The sequence below is a fragment of the Leptodactylus fuscus genome, chromosome 9 (assembly GCF_031893055.1).
Source record: "Leptodactylus fuscus isolate aLepFus1 chromosome 9, aLepFus1.hap2, whole genome shotgun sequence".
NCBI classification, from domain to species: domain Eukaryota; kingdom Metazoa; phylum Chordata; class Amphibia; order Anura; family Leptodactylidae; genus Leptodactylus; species Leptodactylus fuscus.
Genome location: NC_134273.1, coordinates 30,567,945 through 30,589,318, shown reverse-complemented (window position 1 = coordinate 30,589,318; position 21,374 = coordinate 30,567,945). Strand labels below are relative to the sequence as shown.

The window sequence follows — 21,374 nt, the reverse complement described above, 5'->3', positions numbered from 1 at the left end:
ATTTTATACTGTTTCGCTGCTTTTGAAACAAAAAAAAAGTTCAAGTTATGTATAAAAAATTGTAAATCAAAAGCTCTTAAAATGATGGTCTTAAACTTTTTTTTAAACAAACAAGCAAGGAGTACAACCATCTAAAAAAAACCTTTAAATGGATTGTCCAGTATAAAACCCCCACATTTGTGTGCACCTTATGGGGAAATTCTGATTTTATAGAGAGTGTCATCTGTTTAGGACCCTTATGGTTCCATGATAGGACATCCCTCGCACTCCCACTGGAGGATCTTCTCTCACACGAGAGACAGACAACCTGTAGATTTGAATGGGCAATGTGTAATGCTGCATTTCCCCTGTGGTGGCGCTACAGGGAAATAGGACACTTTGGTCCCCATAAATTACAGGTGATCGCTGCTAGTCCCAGGATCTGAACACTTTGCGGTTACATTACCACCAAAAGACTCTTGTACCAAAAATGGATTGCTCAAATCCTCTAAGCTAAATGAGTCCTTTAATAACCTGTGACCTTGTCTTGACTGTCTTGCCTTGTCTGTCTTGTGACTACACTGAACCACTGTATTAAGTTACAAACAAGTTGTTTTTCCATTTTCCCCTAGGTTTTAAACTGTTATCTCATTGATAATAATGGCTTCATCCTGGTCTCCGAAGATTACAGACAGGTAGGTTTTGTGTTATGCTAAATGGGTTGTCCAGGGAGTCTTGTTTGACTTACTTGCTCCAGAGGTTTGTAAATGCTTTACCTGGAGGATATGGGTTGGTTCCAAACCTGGGTTACCTAAAACATCACCCGATCCTGGCTTACTCTGCCTCCTCCCACTTCTCACGTTGTTACAGGTAGTTAGTAAAGCCAGCCATGATGACACAGGTAACCAGTGGTGTAGAGCGACTGGCCTGATCACATGATGTGAGGTTGGAGCTAGCCTGCATCCCTAAGGTATAGCATCTTAAAAACCCCAAAGAAAGTAAGCCAAGAAAGTCCCCTCCAGACAGTCCCTTTAACTATTTAATGAAATGTATGTATGCTACTCCAATGGGACAACCACACTCCATAGGCTGTACTAGAAGGTGATCTTTGGCTTGGGAGCCCCCTCTATAATCAATGTTAATAACTATAAACAATCTTAGTTTCTACCATGTAAGGGTATGTAATATTCTGCTATACATATGGTGCTGTGCACACAGCAAATAGACACAAAGTCTAGCTAAGACTGTCTGTGAACAAAGCCTAATAAATTATTATTATTATTATTATTATTATTATTATTAGAGATGAGCGAACACTAAAATGTTCGAGGTTCGAAATTCGATTCGAACAGCCGCTCAATGTTCGTGTGTTCGAACGGGTTTCGAACCCCATTATAGTCTATGGGGAACAGATACTCGTTAAGGGGGAAACCCAAATCCGTGTCTGGAGGGTCACCAAGTCCACTATGACACCCCAGGAAATGATGCCAACACCTCTGGAATGACACTGGGACAGCAGGGGAAGCATGTCTGGGGGCATCTAACACACCAAAGACCCTCTATTACCCCAACATCACTGCCTAACAACTACACACTTTCCACATTCAAAAAAACCTCTATCAAAGTGGGAAAATACCTGGAAACCTTCTTTACTCCCCAAATGGATGGACACAAACCCCAATTTAAGCTCAACAAACAGTAACAACCACCCCTTTAAATCACGTTCCCCATGACAACCACAAATGGAATAGGCAATGGGAATTCCAAAAGCCCTCACCCTTAACTGTCATTTTGAGTGTGTGTGTGTGTGTGTGTGTGTGTGTGTGTGTGTGTGTGTGTGTGTGTGATGTGGTAAGACCTTCCAAAATTCACTTTTCTAGCCCTTAACATGAGCCCTTCCAAACAAAGTTACATGACCTTAAGCTGAGCTACCAGCAGAGATTGAGGCCCTTGGCATGAGTAGAGCCTTGCACCAGCAGTGTTTTTGGCACTTAGGGTGAGTTGAGCCTTGTACCAGCGTGTGTCCCTTAACATCAGGCGGGCCCTAAGTTCTGCGCTTTGCACAAAAGTTCCACATTAACTAGGCTGAATGGTACAAAGATTAGTAGGCCCGAGAACCAGGAACAGGTCTTGCAATGGCTGTCGGATAACGCTTAAAGCACATTGTCCACCAGCCAGTCAGCCTCTACCTCCTCTTACCCAACAGTCTTGTCCTCCTTCCACCCAAAATTCCCAATCTTCCCAGAACAATAACCCCAACTGTCCCTGCTCCCCAGAGCTGTTCTCCCTTCCTTTGACTGTACCGCAACCTGCCCCTCCATTTCGCGATTCCACGGACCTAACAGACGAGTATCTGTGTCCAGATGCTCAAACACTAGAGTCTCCTCCATTCCATCTCCGGTCGATTTGGTGGCGGATGACCAGCAACCCACCCTCATCGACGACGATGAGACGCAGTTGCTGTCAGGGCAGCCAGTTGACATGCGCATTGTGCAGGAGGAGGAGGCGAGACAGGAGTTGGAAGAGGAGGTGGTGGACGACGAGGACACCGACCCCACCTGGACAAGGCAGATGTCAAGCTGGGAAAGTAGTGTGGATGTTGAGGCAGGTGCAGCACCAAAAAGGGTAGCTAGAGGCAGAGACATGTCCAGAGGCAGAGGTCAGCTGCTTTGCCGAAGACAGGCCAGACCCGGAATGTCCGAAGATGTTCCCTTTTGTACCCAGCCCAGAAAAACTCCCCCATCGAGGGCACGTTTCTTGAAGGTGTAGAGTTTTTTCAAGGAATGCGCCGAGGACAGATATAGTGTCGTCTACACAATTTGCCTCTCGAAATCGAGTAGGGGCCCTGAGAAGAGCAACCTGTACACCACTTCAATGCACCGTCATTTGGAATCCAAGCAATGGAATCAGTGGAAGGCAGCAACGGCAGGACAAACGTCGCCCGCCGTTCATGCCACTGCCTCTGCTCACAGTGCTGGCGATGCACTCCAGAGGACGAGCCAGGACATCACTTCATCTGCCTCCGCCACTTTGTTGACTTCTCCCTCATCCTCCCCTGTTTCTGTCTTATCTCCTTCTCCTGCACCATCAAAGGCACCATCAGGCGCTTCTTTACAACAACCCACCATCTCTCAGACATTGGAGCGCCGGCAGAAATACACCGCTAACCACCCACCCACGCAAGCCTAGAACGCCAACATCGCTAAACTGCTGGCCCAGGAGAGGTTGGCGTTCCGGCTTGTTGAAACTCCCGCCTTCCCGGACCTGATGGCAACTGTGGCACCTCACTATGCCGTCCCTAGCCGTCTCAACTTCTCCCGGTGTGGCGTCCCCGCCTTGCACCAGCACGTGTCACTCAACATCAGGTGGGCCCTTAGTTCCGCGCTTTGCTGCAAGGTCCACTTGACCACCGACACTTGGACAAGCGCCTGTGGTCAGGGATGCTGCAGTGCTTATCTTTAATGACAGGCAGGGTGAATGTGGTGGAGTCTGTTCCCCGGGTGCAAACTGGGGTGGCCTATCTCCTCTCCCAGGCCAAAATTCATGGCAGGAGTAGACTGAAACCCTACGACGCTGCAACCTCCACCACAGCTACTAGCGGCAAACGCTAAAACACTGGTGTGGGGAGACGTCAGCAGGCGGTGCTGAAGCTCATCAGCTTGGGGGACAGACAGCACAGTGCCTCCGAGGTCAGGGATGCCATCCTGGCTGAGATGGCATTTTTTTTTCCCTGCTACACCTGGGGCCTGGCATTTTTACGCCTGTGATAATGGCTGGAACCTGGTAGCGGCTCTGGAGCTTGCCAGCCTCCAACACGTTCCATGTTTGGCCCACGTCTAACCTAGTGGTGCAAAGTTTTTTAAAAACATACCCAAATGTACCGAAGCTACTGTTGAAAATGCGGCGCTTGTGCGCCCACTTTTGCAAGTGCACAGGAGTCGCTGCTAGCCTAAAAACACTCTAGCAAGGCCTACATCTGTCCAAACACAGGCTGTTGTCCGTCATTCACACACGCTGAAACCCTACAATACCATATCTTGAGCAGGGTGTGTGAGCTGCACAGACCTTTGATGGAGTTCCATCTACAAAACCCAAGGGTTCCTCAAAGTCAGCAACCAAAGTTTCTGCACCATGAGTTTCCAGGGGTGGCAGAGTTATGGCTAGGGAAAGAGGCATGGATAGGGATGATGTCTAGGGGCAAAAGCAGTGTGGATGTGGAGGCAAGCTAAGCAGCAAAAACTGGGGGTACAAGCTAAGGCATGGACTGGGGTGATGTCTAGGGGCAAAAGCAGTGTGGATGTGGAGGCAAGCTAAGCAGGAAAAACTGGGGGTACAAGCTAAGGCATGGACTGGGGTGATGTCTAGGGGCAAAAGCAGTGTGGATGTGGAGGCAAGCTAAGCAGGAAAAACTGGGGGTACAAGCTAAGGCATGGACTGGGGTGATGTCTAGGGGCAAAAGCAGTGTGGATGTGGAGGCAAGCTAAGCAGGAAAAACTGGGGGTACAAGCTAAGGCATGGACTGGGGTGATGTCTAGGGGCAAAAGCAGTGTGGATGTGGAGGCAAGCTAAGCAGGAAAAACTGGGGGTACAAGCTAAGGCATGGACTGGGGTGATGTCTAGGGGCAAAAGCAGTGTGGATGTGGAGGCAAGCAAAGCAGGGAAAATGGTGGCTAGAGGCAAAGGGATGTCCATAGGCAGCAAGGGCAAAGATGCAAAACTCTCCCGTTTCAAGAATTTTCCTGACTTGTTTCCCCACAAAACATTCCTGGGAGGAGGGCTGAAACACCACCCTCCTCCTCCTCCGCTGTTAGATTGACCCCAGCTACGAGCTGAAAACGCTGCAACACTGGTGTGGGGAGACGTCAGCAGGCTGGGCTGAAGCTCATCAGCTTGGGAGACGGACAGCACATTGCCTCTGAGGTCAGGGATGCCATCCTGGATGAGATGGCAATTTGTTTATCCCCGCTGCCCCTGGGGCCAGTTTTTTTAGCTTGTTGGAGGGCTCTGGAGCTTGCCAGCCTCCAACACGTTCCATGCCTGGCCCACATGTTCAATGTAGTGGTGCAATGATTTTTAAAAACATACCCCAAATTAGCTGAGCTAAGGGTGAAAGTGCGGCACTTGGACACCCACTTTCCCAAGTCTACAGTACCTGGAGCTAGCCGCAATACACTCCAGCAAGGCCTACATCTGCCTGAAGCACCTACTGTTGTGCGAGGTCACCACACGCTCTAACCCTAGATACCGTATGTTCAGCAGGGTGTGTGAGCAGCAGAGACCTTTGATGGAGTACCAGCTACAAAACCCAAGGGTTCCTCAGAGTCAGCTCCCTCACTTTCTGCACCATGAGTTTCCATGGGTGGCAGACTTATGGCTAGAGGCACAGGCATGGATAGGGGTGATGTGTAGGGGCAAAAGCAGTGTGGATGTGGAGGCAAGCTAAGCAGCAAAAACTGGGGGTACAAGCAGCCGGTGACATCATCACTGACAAGCACAGCTGTCTGTCAGCTGACAGGCTGACTTTCACCAAAATGAACAGACAATGGATAGACTCATCATATACATGTCAGTTACATGACAAATTTAGTGCAATTTGCAAGTCCAAGATGGTTTGGAGATCTGCGGAGAGGAATCTCACCACCTCTTGCGGGTGCCATCATTTGGAAGGCAAGCCCTGGGCTCAGTGGGTGAGAGCAAGCGCAGGATAATCGTCGTTTGGCCTGGCGGCCACTGCCTCTTCCACTGTTGACAGGGCTGGCGCTGCAGTCCAGACCAGGAGCCAGGACACCTCCACATCTGCCTCTGACACTTTGGGGAGTTCACCCTTATCCTCACCTTTTCCTGCCATTTCTCCTTTTGCCCGCGCCATCATGCGCCTCTTCCCAGCAACTCCCCATCTCCCAAGCCTTTCATTTCATGCTAAAGTACAGCGCAACCCACCCACATGCCCAAGGCTTCAACGGCCTCATCTCAAGAAATCTGGCCCAGGAGATGTTGGAATCCCGGCTGGGGGACACTCTGCCCTTTTTGGGCAGAGTGTCTACTGCGCCACCGCACTGTGCCGTCCACACCAGCACTTTCCCCCAAACATGAGGCGGTCCCTAAATTCAGCGCTTAGCCCTAAAGTTCCATGTGACCAGTTACGAATGGACAAGTGCATGCGGACAGGGACGCTAACTTTCAATTTGGGCACAGTGGTTGAATGTAGTTGAGGCGTGGACCGGGTCGCAAAATGTGGTGGCCTGACTTGTCTCCCCACACAACATTCCTGGGAGGAGGGCTGAAACACCACCCTCCTCCGCTGTTAAATTGACCCCAGCTACGAGCTGGAAACGCTGCAACACTGGTGTGGGGAGACGTCAGCGGGCCGTGCTGAAGCTCATCAGCTTGGGGGCCAGACAGCACACTGCCTACAAAGTGAGTCATGCCATCCTGGATGAGATGGCAATGTGGTTTTTGCCACTGCACCTGGGCCCAGGCATGTTGTCATGTGTGATAATGGCCGTAACCTGGGATTGGCTCTGTAGCTTGGCAGCCTGCAACATATTCCATGCCTGGGCCACGTTTTTAACTCATTGCTGCTAATCTTTTGAAAAAGGTACCCCAATGTTCCTGAGCTACTGGTGAAAGTGTGGTGCTTGTGCGGATAGTTTTTAAAGTGTATAGTTGCCGCTGCTAGCCTCTATGCACTCCTACAACGCCTGTACCTGCTGGAACAACGGCTGTTGTGCGACGTCTCCACACTGCTGGCACTAAACATATCATGTGTTGAGCAGAGTGTGTGAGCAGCACAGACCTTTGATGTAGTTCCAACTCCAAAACCCTCGGGTTCGTCAAAGTCAACTCCCTCAGTTGCTCAACCATGAGTGGCCATGGGTGGCAGACTTATGTGAAATCCCATCCCATCCATTGCACTGGACACGAAACATTAGCATGCGCTCAGCACAACTTCGGATATGGCAGATGCGTTAAGCAGGGTGCAGGGTACAACACAGACCAGGCCCGAGCACCAGGAACAGGTGTTAGAAATACTGCAGCATCTGCCATTTCCTTCCAATTTTGGGGTTTTGGACCCGCCACCGACTTGTCTGGACCTAAGTGGGGATCATGAGACACAGTTGCCATCAAGGCAAGCTGTGGTCATGTGCGGTTTGCAGTAAGGGGGCAGTGCGCAATTGGAAGAGGAGTTGGTGGATGACGAGACCACCGACCCCACATGGACAGGGGTGATGTCTAGGGGCTAAAGCAGTGTAGATGTAGAGGGAAGCTAAATCAACAAAAAACCTGGGTAGAAGCAAAGGCATAAACTGGGGTGATGTTTAGGGGTGAAAGCAGAGTAGATGTGGAGGGAAGCTAAACAGCAAAAACAGTGGGTAGAAGCAAAGGCATGCAAAACTCTACCCTGTTGGAAGACTTATTCCTAGGTCTGGAACACGTTAATGGCCCCCCTGGACAAATTACTGCCACTCAGGGGCCTAGTGTCACCAGGAGGGACAAGTATAGGCGCATGTTGTGGGAATACCTGGCCGACACCAGCTCTGTCCTCTCCGATCCCTCTGTGCTCTACAGCCTAAACTTATTTTCTCATCTTTTTTTCTGAACTGCACATCTCTTGCCTGCTTCCTTTGGGATCTTAGAAATGGTGGTCCACTTCCACAGATGGTAACTTCAATAGACAGTGTAACGGGAGTAGCTGAGGGATCGCTGTCTTAACCACTTTTTGGCACAAAATTAACTTCCAAAGCCAAATATGGTGCAAGTATATGATGCAAGGACACCTACACACCTATCTCTGACACATTGGGGAGTTCACCCTCATGCGCCCTTTTGGCCTGCACCATCATGCGCCTCTTCCCAGCCACTCCACATTTCCCAAGCTTTTCATTGCAGGCAGAAGTACAATACAACCCACCCCCATGCCCAAGCCTGTAACAGCCTCATCGATAAACTGCTGGCCCTGGAGATGTTGGTGTTTGTTTATGCTTCTGGAGACCCAGGCCTTCCGTCAGCAGATGGCAGCTGGGGCACCTCCCTATGCTGGGCCTAGCCGTTACTACTTCTCTTGGTGTGCTGTCTCTGCCTTGCGCCTGCATGTGTCCCATAACATCAGTCGGGCCCAGAGCTCTGCGCTTTGCTGCAAGGTCCACTTGACCACCGACACATGGACAAGCGCCTGTGGTCAGGGATGCTGCAGTGCTTATCTTTAATGACAGGCAGGGTGAATGTGGTGGAGTCTGTTCCCCGGGTGCAAACTGGGGTGGCCTATCTCCTCTCCCAGGCCAAAATTCATGGCAGGAGTAGACTGAAACCCTACGAAGCTGCAACCTCCACCCCAGCTACTAGCGGAAAACACTGTAACACTGGCATGGGGAGATGTCAGCAGGCCGTGCTGAAACTGATCAGCTTGGGGGACAGACAGCACAGTGCCTCCGAGGTCAGGGATGCCATCCTGGCTGAGATGGCATTTTTTTTTCCCTGCTACACCTGAGGCCTGGCATTTTTGCGCCTGTGATAATGGCTGGAACCTGGTAGCAGATCTGGAGCTTGCCAGACTCAAACACGGTCCACGCATGGCCCACGTTTTCCAACTTGTTGGTGCCATGTTTCTTTGAAACCTACACCATTGTGCCTGATATACAGGTCAAAGTGGGGCCATTTTCGTAAGTGAGAACTAGCCTCTGCTAGGCAGAAAACATTCAGAGCACACTCCTCTCATCTTCGCACCGTTGGCTGGCGGAGGAAGACGAGGGGGTTGGAGTGGCATCTGATGTCCCTATCCCACACGAGGCTAGAGGGTGCACTTCAGTGCATCCCATTGCTTCACCACAAATGGTGTGAAGGGGAGTGGAAAATGGAGGAAATGGAGAGTGACCCTTACAGTTGGGGCCAGCAAAGGCATGCCAAGTAACACACTGGCACACATGGCTGACTTCATCTTGGGTTGCTTTTCAACACATATTTCACATCATGAAGAACAAATAATACTGGATTTTTTCAAGCCTCGAACCCCGGTCTAGGTCTAATGTCTGTTCCTTTCTTATATTAGGGGAGAGGGAAAAAAAATTACTTCAGTGATACGTTTAGCGTACATAGACTGACTATTAATGTGTATCCCACTTAGTGTTGTTAGGGTTACACACCGTCACAACCTGGCTAAAGCTTCTATAGCTGTTAATAAAGTCAACATAACTTTACGGTATCCAAAAAGACAGCTGGTACCGACAGAGAGCAAGACAAATGTCACCCAAAGCTGTGAGCTCTGAACACCCACAGTGACTTTGGCGTCATCATCATTATAAGGGAGCGGGTGGTAATAAATAACTTGGCAGTGCCTAAAACCCAAAAAGCTTATACAACTATATTTACATTAAGATACACAAATGAAACTTTTCAGTAGCATGTCATGAGACAAGCTGATAAGCTCTTCCTTTGTGCAGTGCTATTTGAAAGTTAAACGCTGCCTTTATTTTAATTCTGGAGAAGGTGCAGACATTAGATTTAGAACATGTTGTCTTCATTGTCCAAATCCTCTATATAGGTAACGTGTTTTTCGGGCCGAGCTGTCTGGGAACGAGCTGGTGCAGCACTGACAACCTGGGTGAATATGGCAAGAGCCTGAGATGTAGGGTGAATGAATCCCCAAATTATTTGTGGAATTCCCAGTGAGACAATGGCACTGTATACCAGTAGCAAAAATTGTGGGTGCACGTAACCCCCATATATTCTTTGAATTCTCAGTCAGACAATGGCACTGTATACCAGTAGTAAAAATAGTGGGTGCACATAACCCCAATATATTCTTTGAATTCCCAGTCAGACAATGGCACTATATACCAGTAGTAAAAATTGTGGGTGCACATAACCCCCATATATTCTTTGAATTCCCAGTGAGACAATGGAACTGTATAGCAGTAGCAAAAATTGTGGGTGCACGTAACCCCCATATATTCTTTGAATTCCCAGTCAGACAATGGCACTGTATACCAGTAGTAAAAATTGTGGGTGCACATAACCCCAATATATTCTTTGAATTCCCAGTCAGACAATGGCACTGTATACCAGTATTAAAAATTGTGGGTGCACATAACCCCCATATATTCTTTGAATTCCCAGTGAGACAATGGAACTGTATAGCAGTAGCAAAAATTGTGGGTGCACGTAACCCCCATATATTCTTTGAATTCCCAGTCAGACAATGGCACTGTATACCAGTAGTAAAAATTGTGGGTGCACATAACCCCAATATATTCTTTGAATTCCCAGTCAGACAATGGCACTGTATACCAGTATTAAAAATTGTGGGTGCACATAACCCCCATATATTCTTTGAATTCCCAGTCAGACAATGGCACTGTATACCAGTAGTAAAAATTGTGGGTGCACATAACCCCAATATATTCTTTGAATTCCCAGTCAGACAATGGCACTGTATACCAGTATTAAAAATTGTGGGTGCACATAACCCCCAAATATTCTTTGAATTCCCAGTCAGACAATGGCACTGTATACCAGTAGTAAAAATTGTGGGTGTACATAACCCCCATATATTCTTTGAATTCCCAGTCAGACAATGGCACTGTATACCAGTATTAAAAATTGTGGGTGCACATAACCCCCATATATTCTTTGAATTCCCAGTGAGACAATGGAACTGTATAGCAGTAGCAAAAATTGTGGGTGCACGTAACCCCCATATATTCTTTGAATTCCCAGTCAGACAATGGCACTGTATACCAGTAGTAAAAATTGTGGGTGCACATAACCCCAATATATTCTTTGAATTCCCAGTCAGACAATGGCACTGTATACCAGTATTAAAAATTGTGGGTGCACATAACCCCCATATATTCTTTGAATTCCCAGTCAGACAATGGCACTGTATACCAGTAGTAAAAATTGTGGGTGCACATAACCCCAATATATTCTTTGAATTCCCAGTCAGACAATGGCACTGTATACCAGTATTAAAAATTGTGGGTGCACATAACCCCCAAATATTCTTTGAATTCCCAGTCAGACAATGGCACTGTATACCAGTAGTAAAAATTGTGGGTGCACATAACCCCCATATATTCTTTGAATTCCCAGTCAGACAATGGCACTGTATACCAGTATTAAAAATTGTGGGTGCACATAACCCCCATATATTCTTTGAATTCCCAGTGAGACAATGGAACTGTATAGCAGTAGCAAAAATTGTGGGTGCACGTAACCCCCATATATTCTTTGAATTCCCAGTCAGACAATGGCACTATATACCAGTAGTAAAAATTGTGGGTGCACATAACCCCAATATATTCCTTGAATTCCCAGTCAGACAATGGCACTGTATACCAGTAGTAAAAATTGTGGGTGCACATAACCCCAATATATTCTTTGAATTCCCAGTCAGACAATGGCACTGTATACCAGTATTAAAAATTGTGGGTGCACATAACCCCCATATATTCTTTGAATTCCCAGTCAGACAATGGCACTATATACCAGTAGTAAAAATTGTGGGTGCACATAACCCCCATATATTCTTTGAATTCCCAGTCAGACAATGGCACTGTATACCAGTATTAAAAATTGTGGGTGCACATAACCCCCATATATTCTTTGAATTCCCAGTCAGACAATGGCACTGTATACCAGTAGTAAAAATTGTGGGTGCACATAACCCCCATATATTCTTTGAATTCCCAGTCAGACAATGGCACTGTATACCAGTATTAAAAATTGTGGGTGCACATAACCCCCATATATTCTTTGAATTCCCAGTCAGACAATGGCACTGTATACCAGTAGTAAAAATTGTGGGTGCACATAACCCCCATATATTCTTTGAATTCCCAGTCAGACAATGGCACTGTATACCAGTAGTAAAAATTGTGGGTGCACGTAACCCCAATATATTCTTTGAATTCCCAGTCAGACAATGGCACTGTATACCAGTATTAAAAATTGTGGGTGCACATAACCCCCATATATTCTTTGAATTCCCAGTCAGACAATGGCACTATATACCAGTAGTAAAAATTGTGGGTGCACATAACCCCCATATATTCTTTGAATTCCCAGTCAGACAATGGCACTGTATACCAGTAGTAAAAATTGTGGGTGCACATAACCTCAATATATTCTTTGAATTCCCAGTCAGACAATGGCACTGTATACCAGTATTAAAAATTGTGGGTGCACATAACCCCCATATATTCTTTGAATTCCCAGTGAGACAATGGAACTGTATAGCAGTAGCAAAAATTGTGGGTGCACGTAACCCCCATATATTCTTTGAATTCCCAGTGAGACAATGGCACTGTATACCAGTAGTAAAAATTGTGGGTGCACATAACCCCGATATATTCTTTGAATTCCCAGTCAGACAATGGCACTGTATACCAGTATTAAAAATTGTGGGTGCACATAACCCCCATATATTCTTTGAATTCCCAGTCAGACAATGGCACTGTATACCAGTAGTAAAAATTGTGGGTGCACATAACCCCAATATATTCTTTGAATTCCCAGTCAGACAATGGCACTGTATACCAGTATTAAAAATTGTGGGTGCACATAACCCCCATATATTCTTTGAATTCCCAGTCAGACAATGGCACTGTATACCAGTAGTAAAAATTGTGGGTGCACATAACCCCCATATATTCTTTGAATTCCCAGTCAGACAATGGCACTGTATACCAGTATTAAAAATTGTGGGTGCACATAACCCCCATATATTCTTTGAATTCCCAGTGAGACAATGGAACTGTATAGCAGTAGCAAAAATTGTGGGTGCACGTAACCCCCATATATTCTTTGAATTCCCAGTCAGACAATGGCACTATATACCAGTAGTAAAAATTGTGGGTGCACATAACCCCAATATATTCTTTGAATTCCCAGTCAGACAATGGCACTGTATACCAGTAGTAAAAATTGTGGGTGTACATAACCCCCATATATTCTTTGAATTCCCAGTCAGACAATGGCACTGTATACCAGTATTAAAAATTGTGGGTGCACATAACCCCCATATATTCTTTGAATTCCCAGTCAGACAATGGCACTATATACCAGTAGTAAAAATTGTGGGTGCACATAACCCCCATATATTCTTTGAATTCCCAGTCAGACAATGGCACTGTATACCAGTAGTAAAAATTGTGGGTGCACATAACCCCCATATATTCTTTGAATTCCCAGTCAGACAATGGCACTATATACCAGTAGTAAAAATTGTGGGTGCACATAACCCCCATATATTCTTTGAATTCCCAGTGAGACAATGGAACTGTATAGCAGTAGCAAAAATTGTGGGTGCACGTAACCCCCATATATTCTTTGAATTCCCAGTCAGACAATGGCACTGTATACCAGTATTAAAAATTGTGGGTGCACATAACCCCCATATATTCTTTGAATTCCCAGTCAGACAATGGCACTATATACCAGTAGTAAAAATTGTGGGTGCACATAACCCCCATATATTCTTTGAATTCCCAGTGAGACAATGGAACTGTATAGCAGTAGCAAAAATTGTGGGTGCACGTAACCCCCATATATTCTTTGAATTCCCAGTCAGACAATGGCACTATATACCAGTAGTAAAAATTGTGGGTGCACATAACCCCAATATATTCTTTGAATTCCCAGTAAGACAATGGCACTGTATACCAGTATTAAAAATTGTGGGTGCACATAACCCCCATATATTCTTTGAATTCCCAGTCAGACAATGGCACTATATACCAGTAGTAAAAATTGTGGGTGCACATAACCCCCATATATTCTTTGAATTCCCAGTCAGACAATGGCACTGTATACCAGTATTAAAAATTGTGGGTGCACATAACCCCCATATATTCTTTGAATTCCCAGTCAGACAATGGCACTGTATACCAGTAGTAAAAATTGTGGGTGCACGTAACCCCAATATATTCTTTGAATTCCCAGTCAGACAATGGCACTGTATACCAGTATTAAAAATTGTGGGTGCACATAACCCCCATATATTCTTTGAATTCCCAGTCAGACAATGGCACTATATACCAGTAGTAAAAATTGTGGGTGCACATAACCCCAATATATTCTTTGAATTCCCAGTGAGACAATGGCACTGTATACCAGTAGTAAAAATTGTGGGTGCACATAACCCCAATATATTCTTTGAATTCCCAGTCAGACAATGGCACTGTATACCAGTATTAAAAATTGTGGGTGCACATAACCCCAATATATTCTTTGAATTCCCAGTGAGACAATGGCACTGTATAGCAGTAGCAAAAATTGTGGGTGCACGTCACCCCAATATATTCTTTGAATTCCCAGTCAGACAATGGCACTATATACCAGTAGCAAAAATTGTGGGTGTATATAGCCCCAATTCTATTGCTAGGGGACTTGCAGGGTATTTCTGAGGTGAAGGTGGGGGGGCACACCGTTGGAACGGGGATTTGGGGTGTATATATGGGGTATACGGGAATACACTGTCAGTGTGTTCCATTCAGGATCCTGGGAAAGCTGGGTTGCGGCGATTGAGCCCGTCAGTGCCACGTTACACTGACAAGCTTCTCCCTGGAATTGAAGTTATATGTAAGCCCAATATATTCTTTGAATTCCCAGTGAGACAATGGCACTATATGGCAGTAGCAAAAATAGTGGGTGTATATAGCCCCAATCCTATTGCTAGGGGACTTGCAGGGTATTTCTGGGGTGAAGGTGGGGGGGCACACCGTTGGAACGGGTATCGGGGGTATATATCGGGTATACGGGAATACACTGACAGTGTATTCCATTCAGGATCCTGGGAAAGCTGGGTTGCGGCGATTGAGCCCGTTAGTGCCACGTTACACTGACAAGCTTCTCCCTGGAATTTAGCTCTTACAAGAGCTGTTGGTTGTCTTCTCCTTCCTATCCTAGCCTGTCCCTGCCTACCCAGAATCTAACCCCTAGCTAACTGGACGGAAACCTCCGTCCCCGGTGAATTGCAAGCTCAGAATGACGCGAAGCTGGGCGGCACTGTTCTTTTAAATTAGAGGTCACATGTTTTCGGCAGCCAATGGGTTTTGCCTACTTTTCTCAACGTCACCGGTGTCGTAGTTCCTGTCCCACCTACCCTGCGCTGTTATTGGAGCAAAAAAGGCGCCAGGGAAGGTGGGAGGGGAATCGAGTAATGGCGCACTTTACCACGCGGTGTTCGATTCGATTCGAACATGCCGAACAGCCTAATATCCGATCGAACATGAGTTCGATAGAACACTGTTCGCTCATCTCTAATTATTATTATTATTATTTCCATATGCAAATTTTACTATAATTAATTGGTTTATTGTTGTATTTTTATTTATTTATTTATTTTTGCTGATCTTCATTCAGTGACAGATTTTTTTCAGCTCTTGTAATTAGACAGTAACTTGTCCTGACATTAAGACATCCTCCAGTCCCTGGCGAGCCTGCAGTCTCTGGAGGTGAAAGTGACTGACACAGGCTGCGTTCTCTGTAGACATGACCCAATTCTGTGGACAGGATTACTGATTACTGATTCTTGACAGGATCAGATCATATCAAGAAGTGAAGTTTAATGAGGAATGTTAAGTTGTAAGACAAGTAAAGTCCGTGTACCTGATGGGCATGAAGCCATTTTGTAACAACTGCTCTTTTTATAGAGAGAGATATAGTGATACATTTTTCGAAGAATTATCTTTGAAGCTTCCTTCCAACTCACACTTACATTTTCACAATGAATGCATAATGTATAGCAAAAATACCTAATACACACACTTTTTAATCTGTCATGGTTCCTCCCATTCCCAGCCCCTTCGTCAACTTCTCAGGCTATGTTATACACACTGTATACTTCTGTACTTCTGGGAAAGTCGGGCATGATGTTCAGGGTGCTTCCCATAGAGGGCAGCATAACAGAGGCACTGTCTCCCTGTTTACATCTTGGGAGACAGATTTGCATATTCTTCCCATACACACTGTAGTCAGAGACACTCCCCCATGGACTCTTCCATCCAAAAGCAGAGGGGGTGTCTATAATTACCTTGTAGCTTGATATAATGTGTAAGGCTCCAAAACTTTCACTTGCCTTTAAGACAGTGACGTTCCAGAGGTCCAAGTCATAGGTTCATGGTCTGAACGCACAACAGAATTAGGAACTAGTCATTCAAAACTGAGCATATGTCACAAATAAATGAAGTTGTATATGTGTTACCTTACTATAAAGAACATACCATCACTTTCTAGCGGGGTCTACATGGTATAACCTCCAGCAATGAGAACACTAAGCTCTCGAAGTGTCTGTGTTGTCCATGGCAGCCATTCAGATCACCTTTTTATGATTATTTTTTGTAACCGGATTATTGCCATGGTGAGCGATACTTTTTCCTAGTACAATTTACCCGAAGATCACCGATCTTGTTGATCTCCTTCGCAGACAGAATTATCCTCCTCCATGTTACCAGATTATAATCATTTACCTCTTGCCAATGTTTTTATGAATCTTTTTGTGCCCACTGATAAATGATCCTGAAATAATGACACACTATACACTTCTATGTACTTCACCCTGGATCATTATTATTACACAGGGAACATCTCATGTTCAATCTTGTAGCTGTAACATCGTGTCAACAGCAATTAGAGTGTTTATGATAATAAAATTCACATTTCTGGATAATGAGGAAAAACAGTAATAAGAGTGTAAGGAGCAGTAAGGAACATTTGCTACTGTATCTAAAAGACTATGTTATGCTAAGGACCCTCATAGTGAGCCGCAGACAAAAAGTTTTCCGCTGCTGACTTTCTGTCCCTATTTACCAATATGGAAAACACTGCGTTTCCGTAGGTATAAGTGACATGCTGCAGATATTTTTCTGCAATGTGTGGATGGGATTAGCAAGAATCCCAATCGCTTTGCAGGTACTATAAAAGGCTGCGGTTTCCGCTACACCAAACTCACGGCATTGTCGCAACGTGGGCTTCGGCCTAAAGGGTCGTCTATCAGTTCTTTTTGTATACTTGGACTCTTTTCTACTTTCAATTCCTTCTTGTCCAAAGCTGCTTTTTTTTTGACTAACCTACATATTTTGATAGGAGCAACTAACCATCAAATGGGGGATGAAAAAATTTGTCAAGAAGGGTCACTGCCATATATGACACTCCTATAATGAAGAAGAAACACCCACATTAAGGTATGTCCACACAGAGGAAAAGGTCGCAAAAACCTTTTCCGCCGTGTGAACATTCCAGGTGGCTAGCAGCGACGGGATGTGAATGCAGCATCGGCATCCTGTCACCGCGTTCCACTCCTGTTTAGGCCAGAATGCCAGGACCCCGGGGAGGGTGGCATTTTTGCTTACCTAAGCCAGTCCAGGACAAGCTGTCCTGGACTGGCTTAGCGTCACCGTCACCGAGTGGTGGATTGGGGAGGCCGCTGGAGCAGCGCTGCTCCAGCGGCTTCCCCTCACGCTCAGGCAAAGAGCAGGTCCTCTCCCTGCCTGCTCTCTGCCTGCTAATGCCGCTCCACCACACCCCCTTCTCTCTGCCCCAAACCCCCCCCCCCCCCCCCCGGCTTTCTGTTGTCTGCCCCGGGCGGCGAAATAGGTGGGTTCACCCCTGCCTACACAACAACTACGGAGGTTGCAGAGGTTACAGCTGCAACTGGGCCCAGAAGCCAAGAGTGGTCCAACAGGTCACCCTAACCACGCTAGGGCTAGATAAACTTCTTTTATCCCCTTTCAAATTGCCTTTGATGACGGGCAGTGTTTGCATTGTAAATATATAACCCCTGCCCCTGATGCAATGAAGTGAGGATTTATAATACACAGGCTTCCACTGCCAGAAAGAAGAAATTAACCCTATAATTTCAAAAATATAACTTAGCAGCACATGGCCAAGGAGGGATTCTGTATGGGGATCTGTGATACAAAAGGGGCACTATTACTGTGTGGAGGGCACCAATAGAGGATGGGAATGATGGGAAGCTTGTGAGCATGGATGTGTTGTGAACAAGTCTTAATGGCAGTCTTGGCCCAGAGAAGGAAGTGGAAAGTGTGGATGCTGCTAAAATGGATGGACCGGGGCCCACATGTATTTATGTCCCTATACCCAACCTCTGAATATTTAATATCTTTAAGTATCTTATTTCTTCTTATATTCAATGTGTCTTTCGGTATAATAGTTTAATAATGCACGTCTCTAAAAGGAGCTGTGACAAAAAATGGAAACCCTTTATAAATGAATCCCATTGACAGTACCTGACACAGGCAGCACAAATATAATGTCCTGTGAAATCTGTAATTTTGTTGATGAGTAATGCCGTCTATTTGGAGAGGACTGATGTCATTCCCATAAAATATAGCTTAACCTTTGGATTGCGGTGTTGTCACTCCTGTCACATGACTCGTTCGGAAATGTTCCTAGAATGGAAGGATCATCCCCTGTCTGAGGGGCCCTTCACAGAAGAAACCTGAAGGAAACTCCTCTCCAGAAAGTTTCCTTGTCCCTATAATATACAATTAAAGAAAAATCCAAGTGGCTGGTATAACCAAGCTTCTTAAAGGGAATGTGCCATTAGGAAATCATCTACTGTGTAAGCCAAAATTTTATGTTAAATATAAATTTAAATTTTTGATAATTACATTTTTTAAGTATCTTAAATTCCATATCTGTATCTATATTTAATAATATGTTCTTCCTTCAAGCGGGAACATATCTATTCCACGACCAAGATGTGCCAGAGTTGGCCCACAGCCTTGCCTCGGCAGATCTATGTCATATACCTATGGCAGCTTTGGCTGCAGCCCTCGGTGCCCACCTTGCAAATGGTGGTGGATCAGATGAAACACCTTGAAAAATCAAAAAGCTAAAGCTTTAAATCTTCTCATTAAAAGACACAAAACATGTCAGCATATTACAGGGAGGAAGATATAAATGCCCACTATATTATCAGTGGTAATAGAAATATAGCCTTCTTCTTTCTGGAGGAGACCTAATATGCATATTTCCCCAATGAGCATTGAATGTAAGACTTCTTAATCCAGCTAGATCTCCCCAAGGTAAACTATTATCCAATGGCAATAACCACCTATTACTATAAATCCTTATAGATCATATGTATATTTCTACTACACATGTATACGACCTCCAAGTAGCCATAATATGGCACTTATAGAAGTTGATGGTGCCCTACTGTACTTGTATATCATATAACAGGGGAGTACTTGGCAAAAAAAAAAAAAAATTACATTCACCGGGTTATAGCCAATATGGCTACCATGGCCTAACTCTTCCAGAGACCTGAATTAAAAAAAAATCTCCTAGGAATAAACAATATCCCCTGCATAACCAGAATGGGGGGGTTGACTAGAAGGCACAAAAAACTGATATAACTAAGAATTTGTGGGATTATATTTACTGTTTATTTATTTGGGGATTTTTTGTGTTTTTTTTCTCAATTTTTGAATTTATACCTAAATAGAATTTTGAGATTCCGCATTCTGTGTAACTACATCAAGCCTTTCTCCTTTCTTACTGTCTACTGCAGCCGATATCCCTAAATATAGCAAGGTCTCCGAGTCCCATAAGTGATCACAATGTCAGCAGGAATACTTGCAAGACCCCAAATATTTACTCAACACATAGAGGAAATGTCAGACATGGAGGAAAATGACTTGCAAAAGCGTTTTACTTCTAATGTCAACATAGCGTTCATTATTACATTTAAGAAGAATGAGCCCCCCCCCCTCCCCCTGTAATGTGAATAATTTAGCCATTTAGACGCAGTGTCCAATCATGACCGTACTGCGACAATAGGGATTCATTCATGGCTTCATGTTGTGACATTACGGCGCAGCGGAAACTCAATCTCCCCCTTTATGTTTTCGAACCAATTATTAACGGTACTTGGGAAGTTTCTTTTTGCCAAAGGGCAGTAACTCAGACAGTCACTAATAAACAATCCTAAGCTTGGTGGTCTTCTTGATTTCTGAGCTCCTCCTGTAAAAATTAAGAGAAACGCGATCTCCCGGCTGAAAAACAATAGCCCTTTTATAAAACATTCAAAAATATTGAGTCTTTTCTTCCCCTGAAATGAGTGATTTTGTGCGATTTCTCTGGAAGGAGTTATATTATTTTGCTTCTCATACCTTTCACTGTCATACTCACTATGGTATTTCCTTTTGGCACGGCGCACAGAGCAATACATTTATACATAACCATGCAGCACCAGACATATGTATAAATACCTTGATTAAAACAAACATGTATGCCCTACAATGACGGATGCCAAATTAGAAAGGACCTCTTCTCCGGCTCATGAATGGAGTGCGTAGAGAGCTGGCTGCGAAACCCTCTATGAAATCCTGATGTGACTGATGTAAGCACTTCAGATGTTCTCCAAGAAAACACTCCATTGACTGACTTCTTAGAAATAGACCTTGTCTGGGAATTATTCAGTGACAGCTCCAACAGATACTAGCAGGAGGTTTTATTTTCTGACCATTAAATACACAAAAAAATCCTTTTGATCGGTTATAAAGATAGATTCCCAGAACTGACACTTATCCCCTATCTACAGGAAGTGTCTAACCACATCGTTGCGACCCTCAAACACATGCACATTATCATGCACCCCAGTGCACCACCACACATATTACATTGTACCCCAGTGTCCCCTATACACACATTACATTGTACCCCAGTGTCCCCTATACCCACATTACATTGTACCCCAGTGTCCCCTATACACACATTACATTGTACCCCAGTGTCCCCTGCACACATTACATTGTACCCCAGTGTCCCCTGCACACATTACATTGTACCCCAGTGTCCCCTGCACACATTACATTGTACCCCAGTGTCCCCTGCACACATTACATTGTACCTCAGTGTCCCCTACATACACATTACATTGTACCCTGTGTCCCCATTGTTCACATTATAATGCACCCCAGTTCCCTACATATACGCATTATAATGCACCTCAGTGCTACCCACATACATTATAATGCCACCCAATGTCTCATTAATTATGAAAATAAGATTCCTGGGATTTGTGATCAAGCTTGGTCTCTGCTGTTCCATTCAATGTTTATGTGAGTGAAGTGGCGTAACTAGGAATGGCGGGGCCCCGTGGTGAACTTTTGACATGCCCCCCCCCCCCCTTCCTGACCGACACCGAAGACCTCGACCGACACCCCCCCCCCTGCCGCATTCCTGCACACTCTATTATGCCCTATAGTGGGCACTGCACACAGTATTATGCCACATAGTGGCCCCAGTACACAGTAGTATGTCCCATATTGGCCCCTGTACACAGTATTATGCCCCATAGTGCCCCCTGCACACAGTATTGTGGCCCCTGCATACAGTTATTCCCCATAGTGGCCCCTGCATATACTATT

At 45.2% G+C, this 21,374-nt stretch overlaps 1 protein-coding gene across 2 annotated transcripts in view; it reads left to right on the top strand.

Moving 5' to 3' along the window:
* Positions 1-21,374, top strand: part of CACNA2D3 (calcium voltage-gated channel auxiliary subunit alpha2delta 3) — a 662,271-nt gene that overhangs the window by 592,911 nt on the left and 47,986 nt on the right. For both annotated transcript variants that reach the window (XM_075287892.1, XM_075287891.1), the window contains one exon: positions 612-674. In XM_075287892.1, the coding sequence (XP_075143993.1) occupies positions 612-674 (63 nt within the window). The remainder of the gene's footprint in view (positions 1-611; positions 675-21,374) is intronic.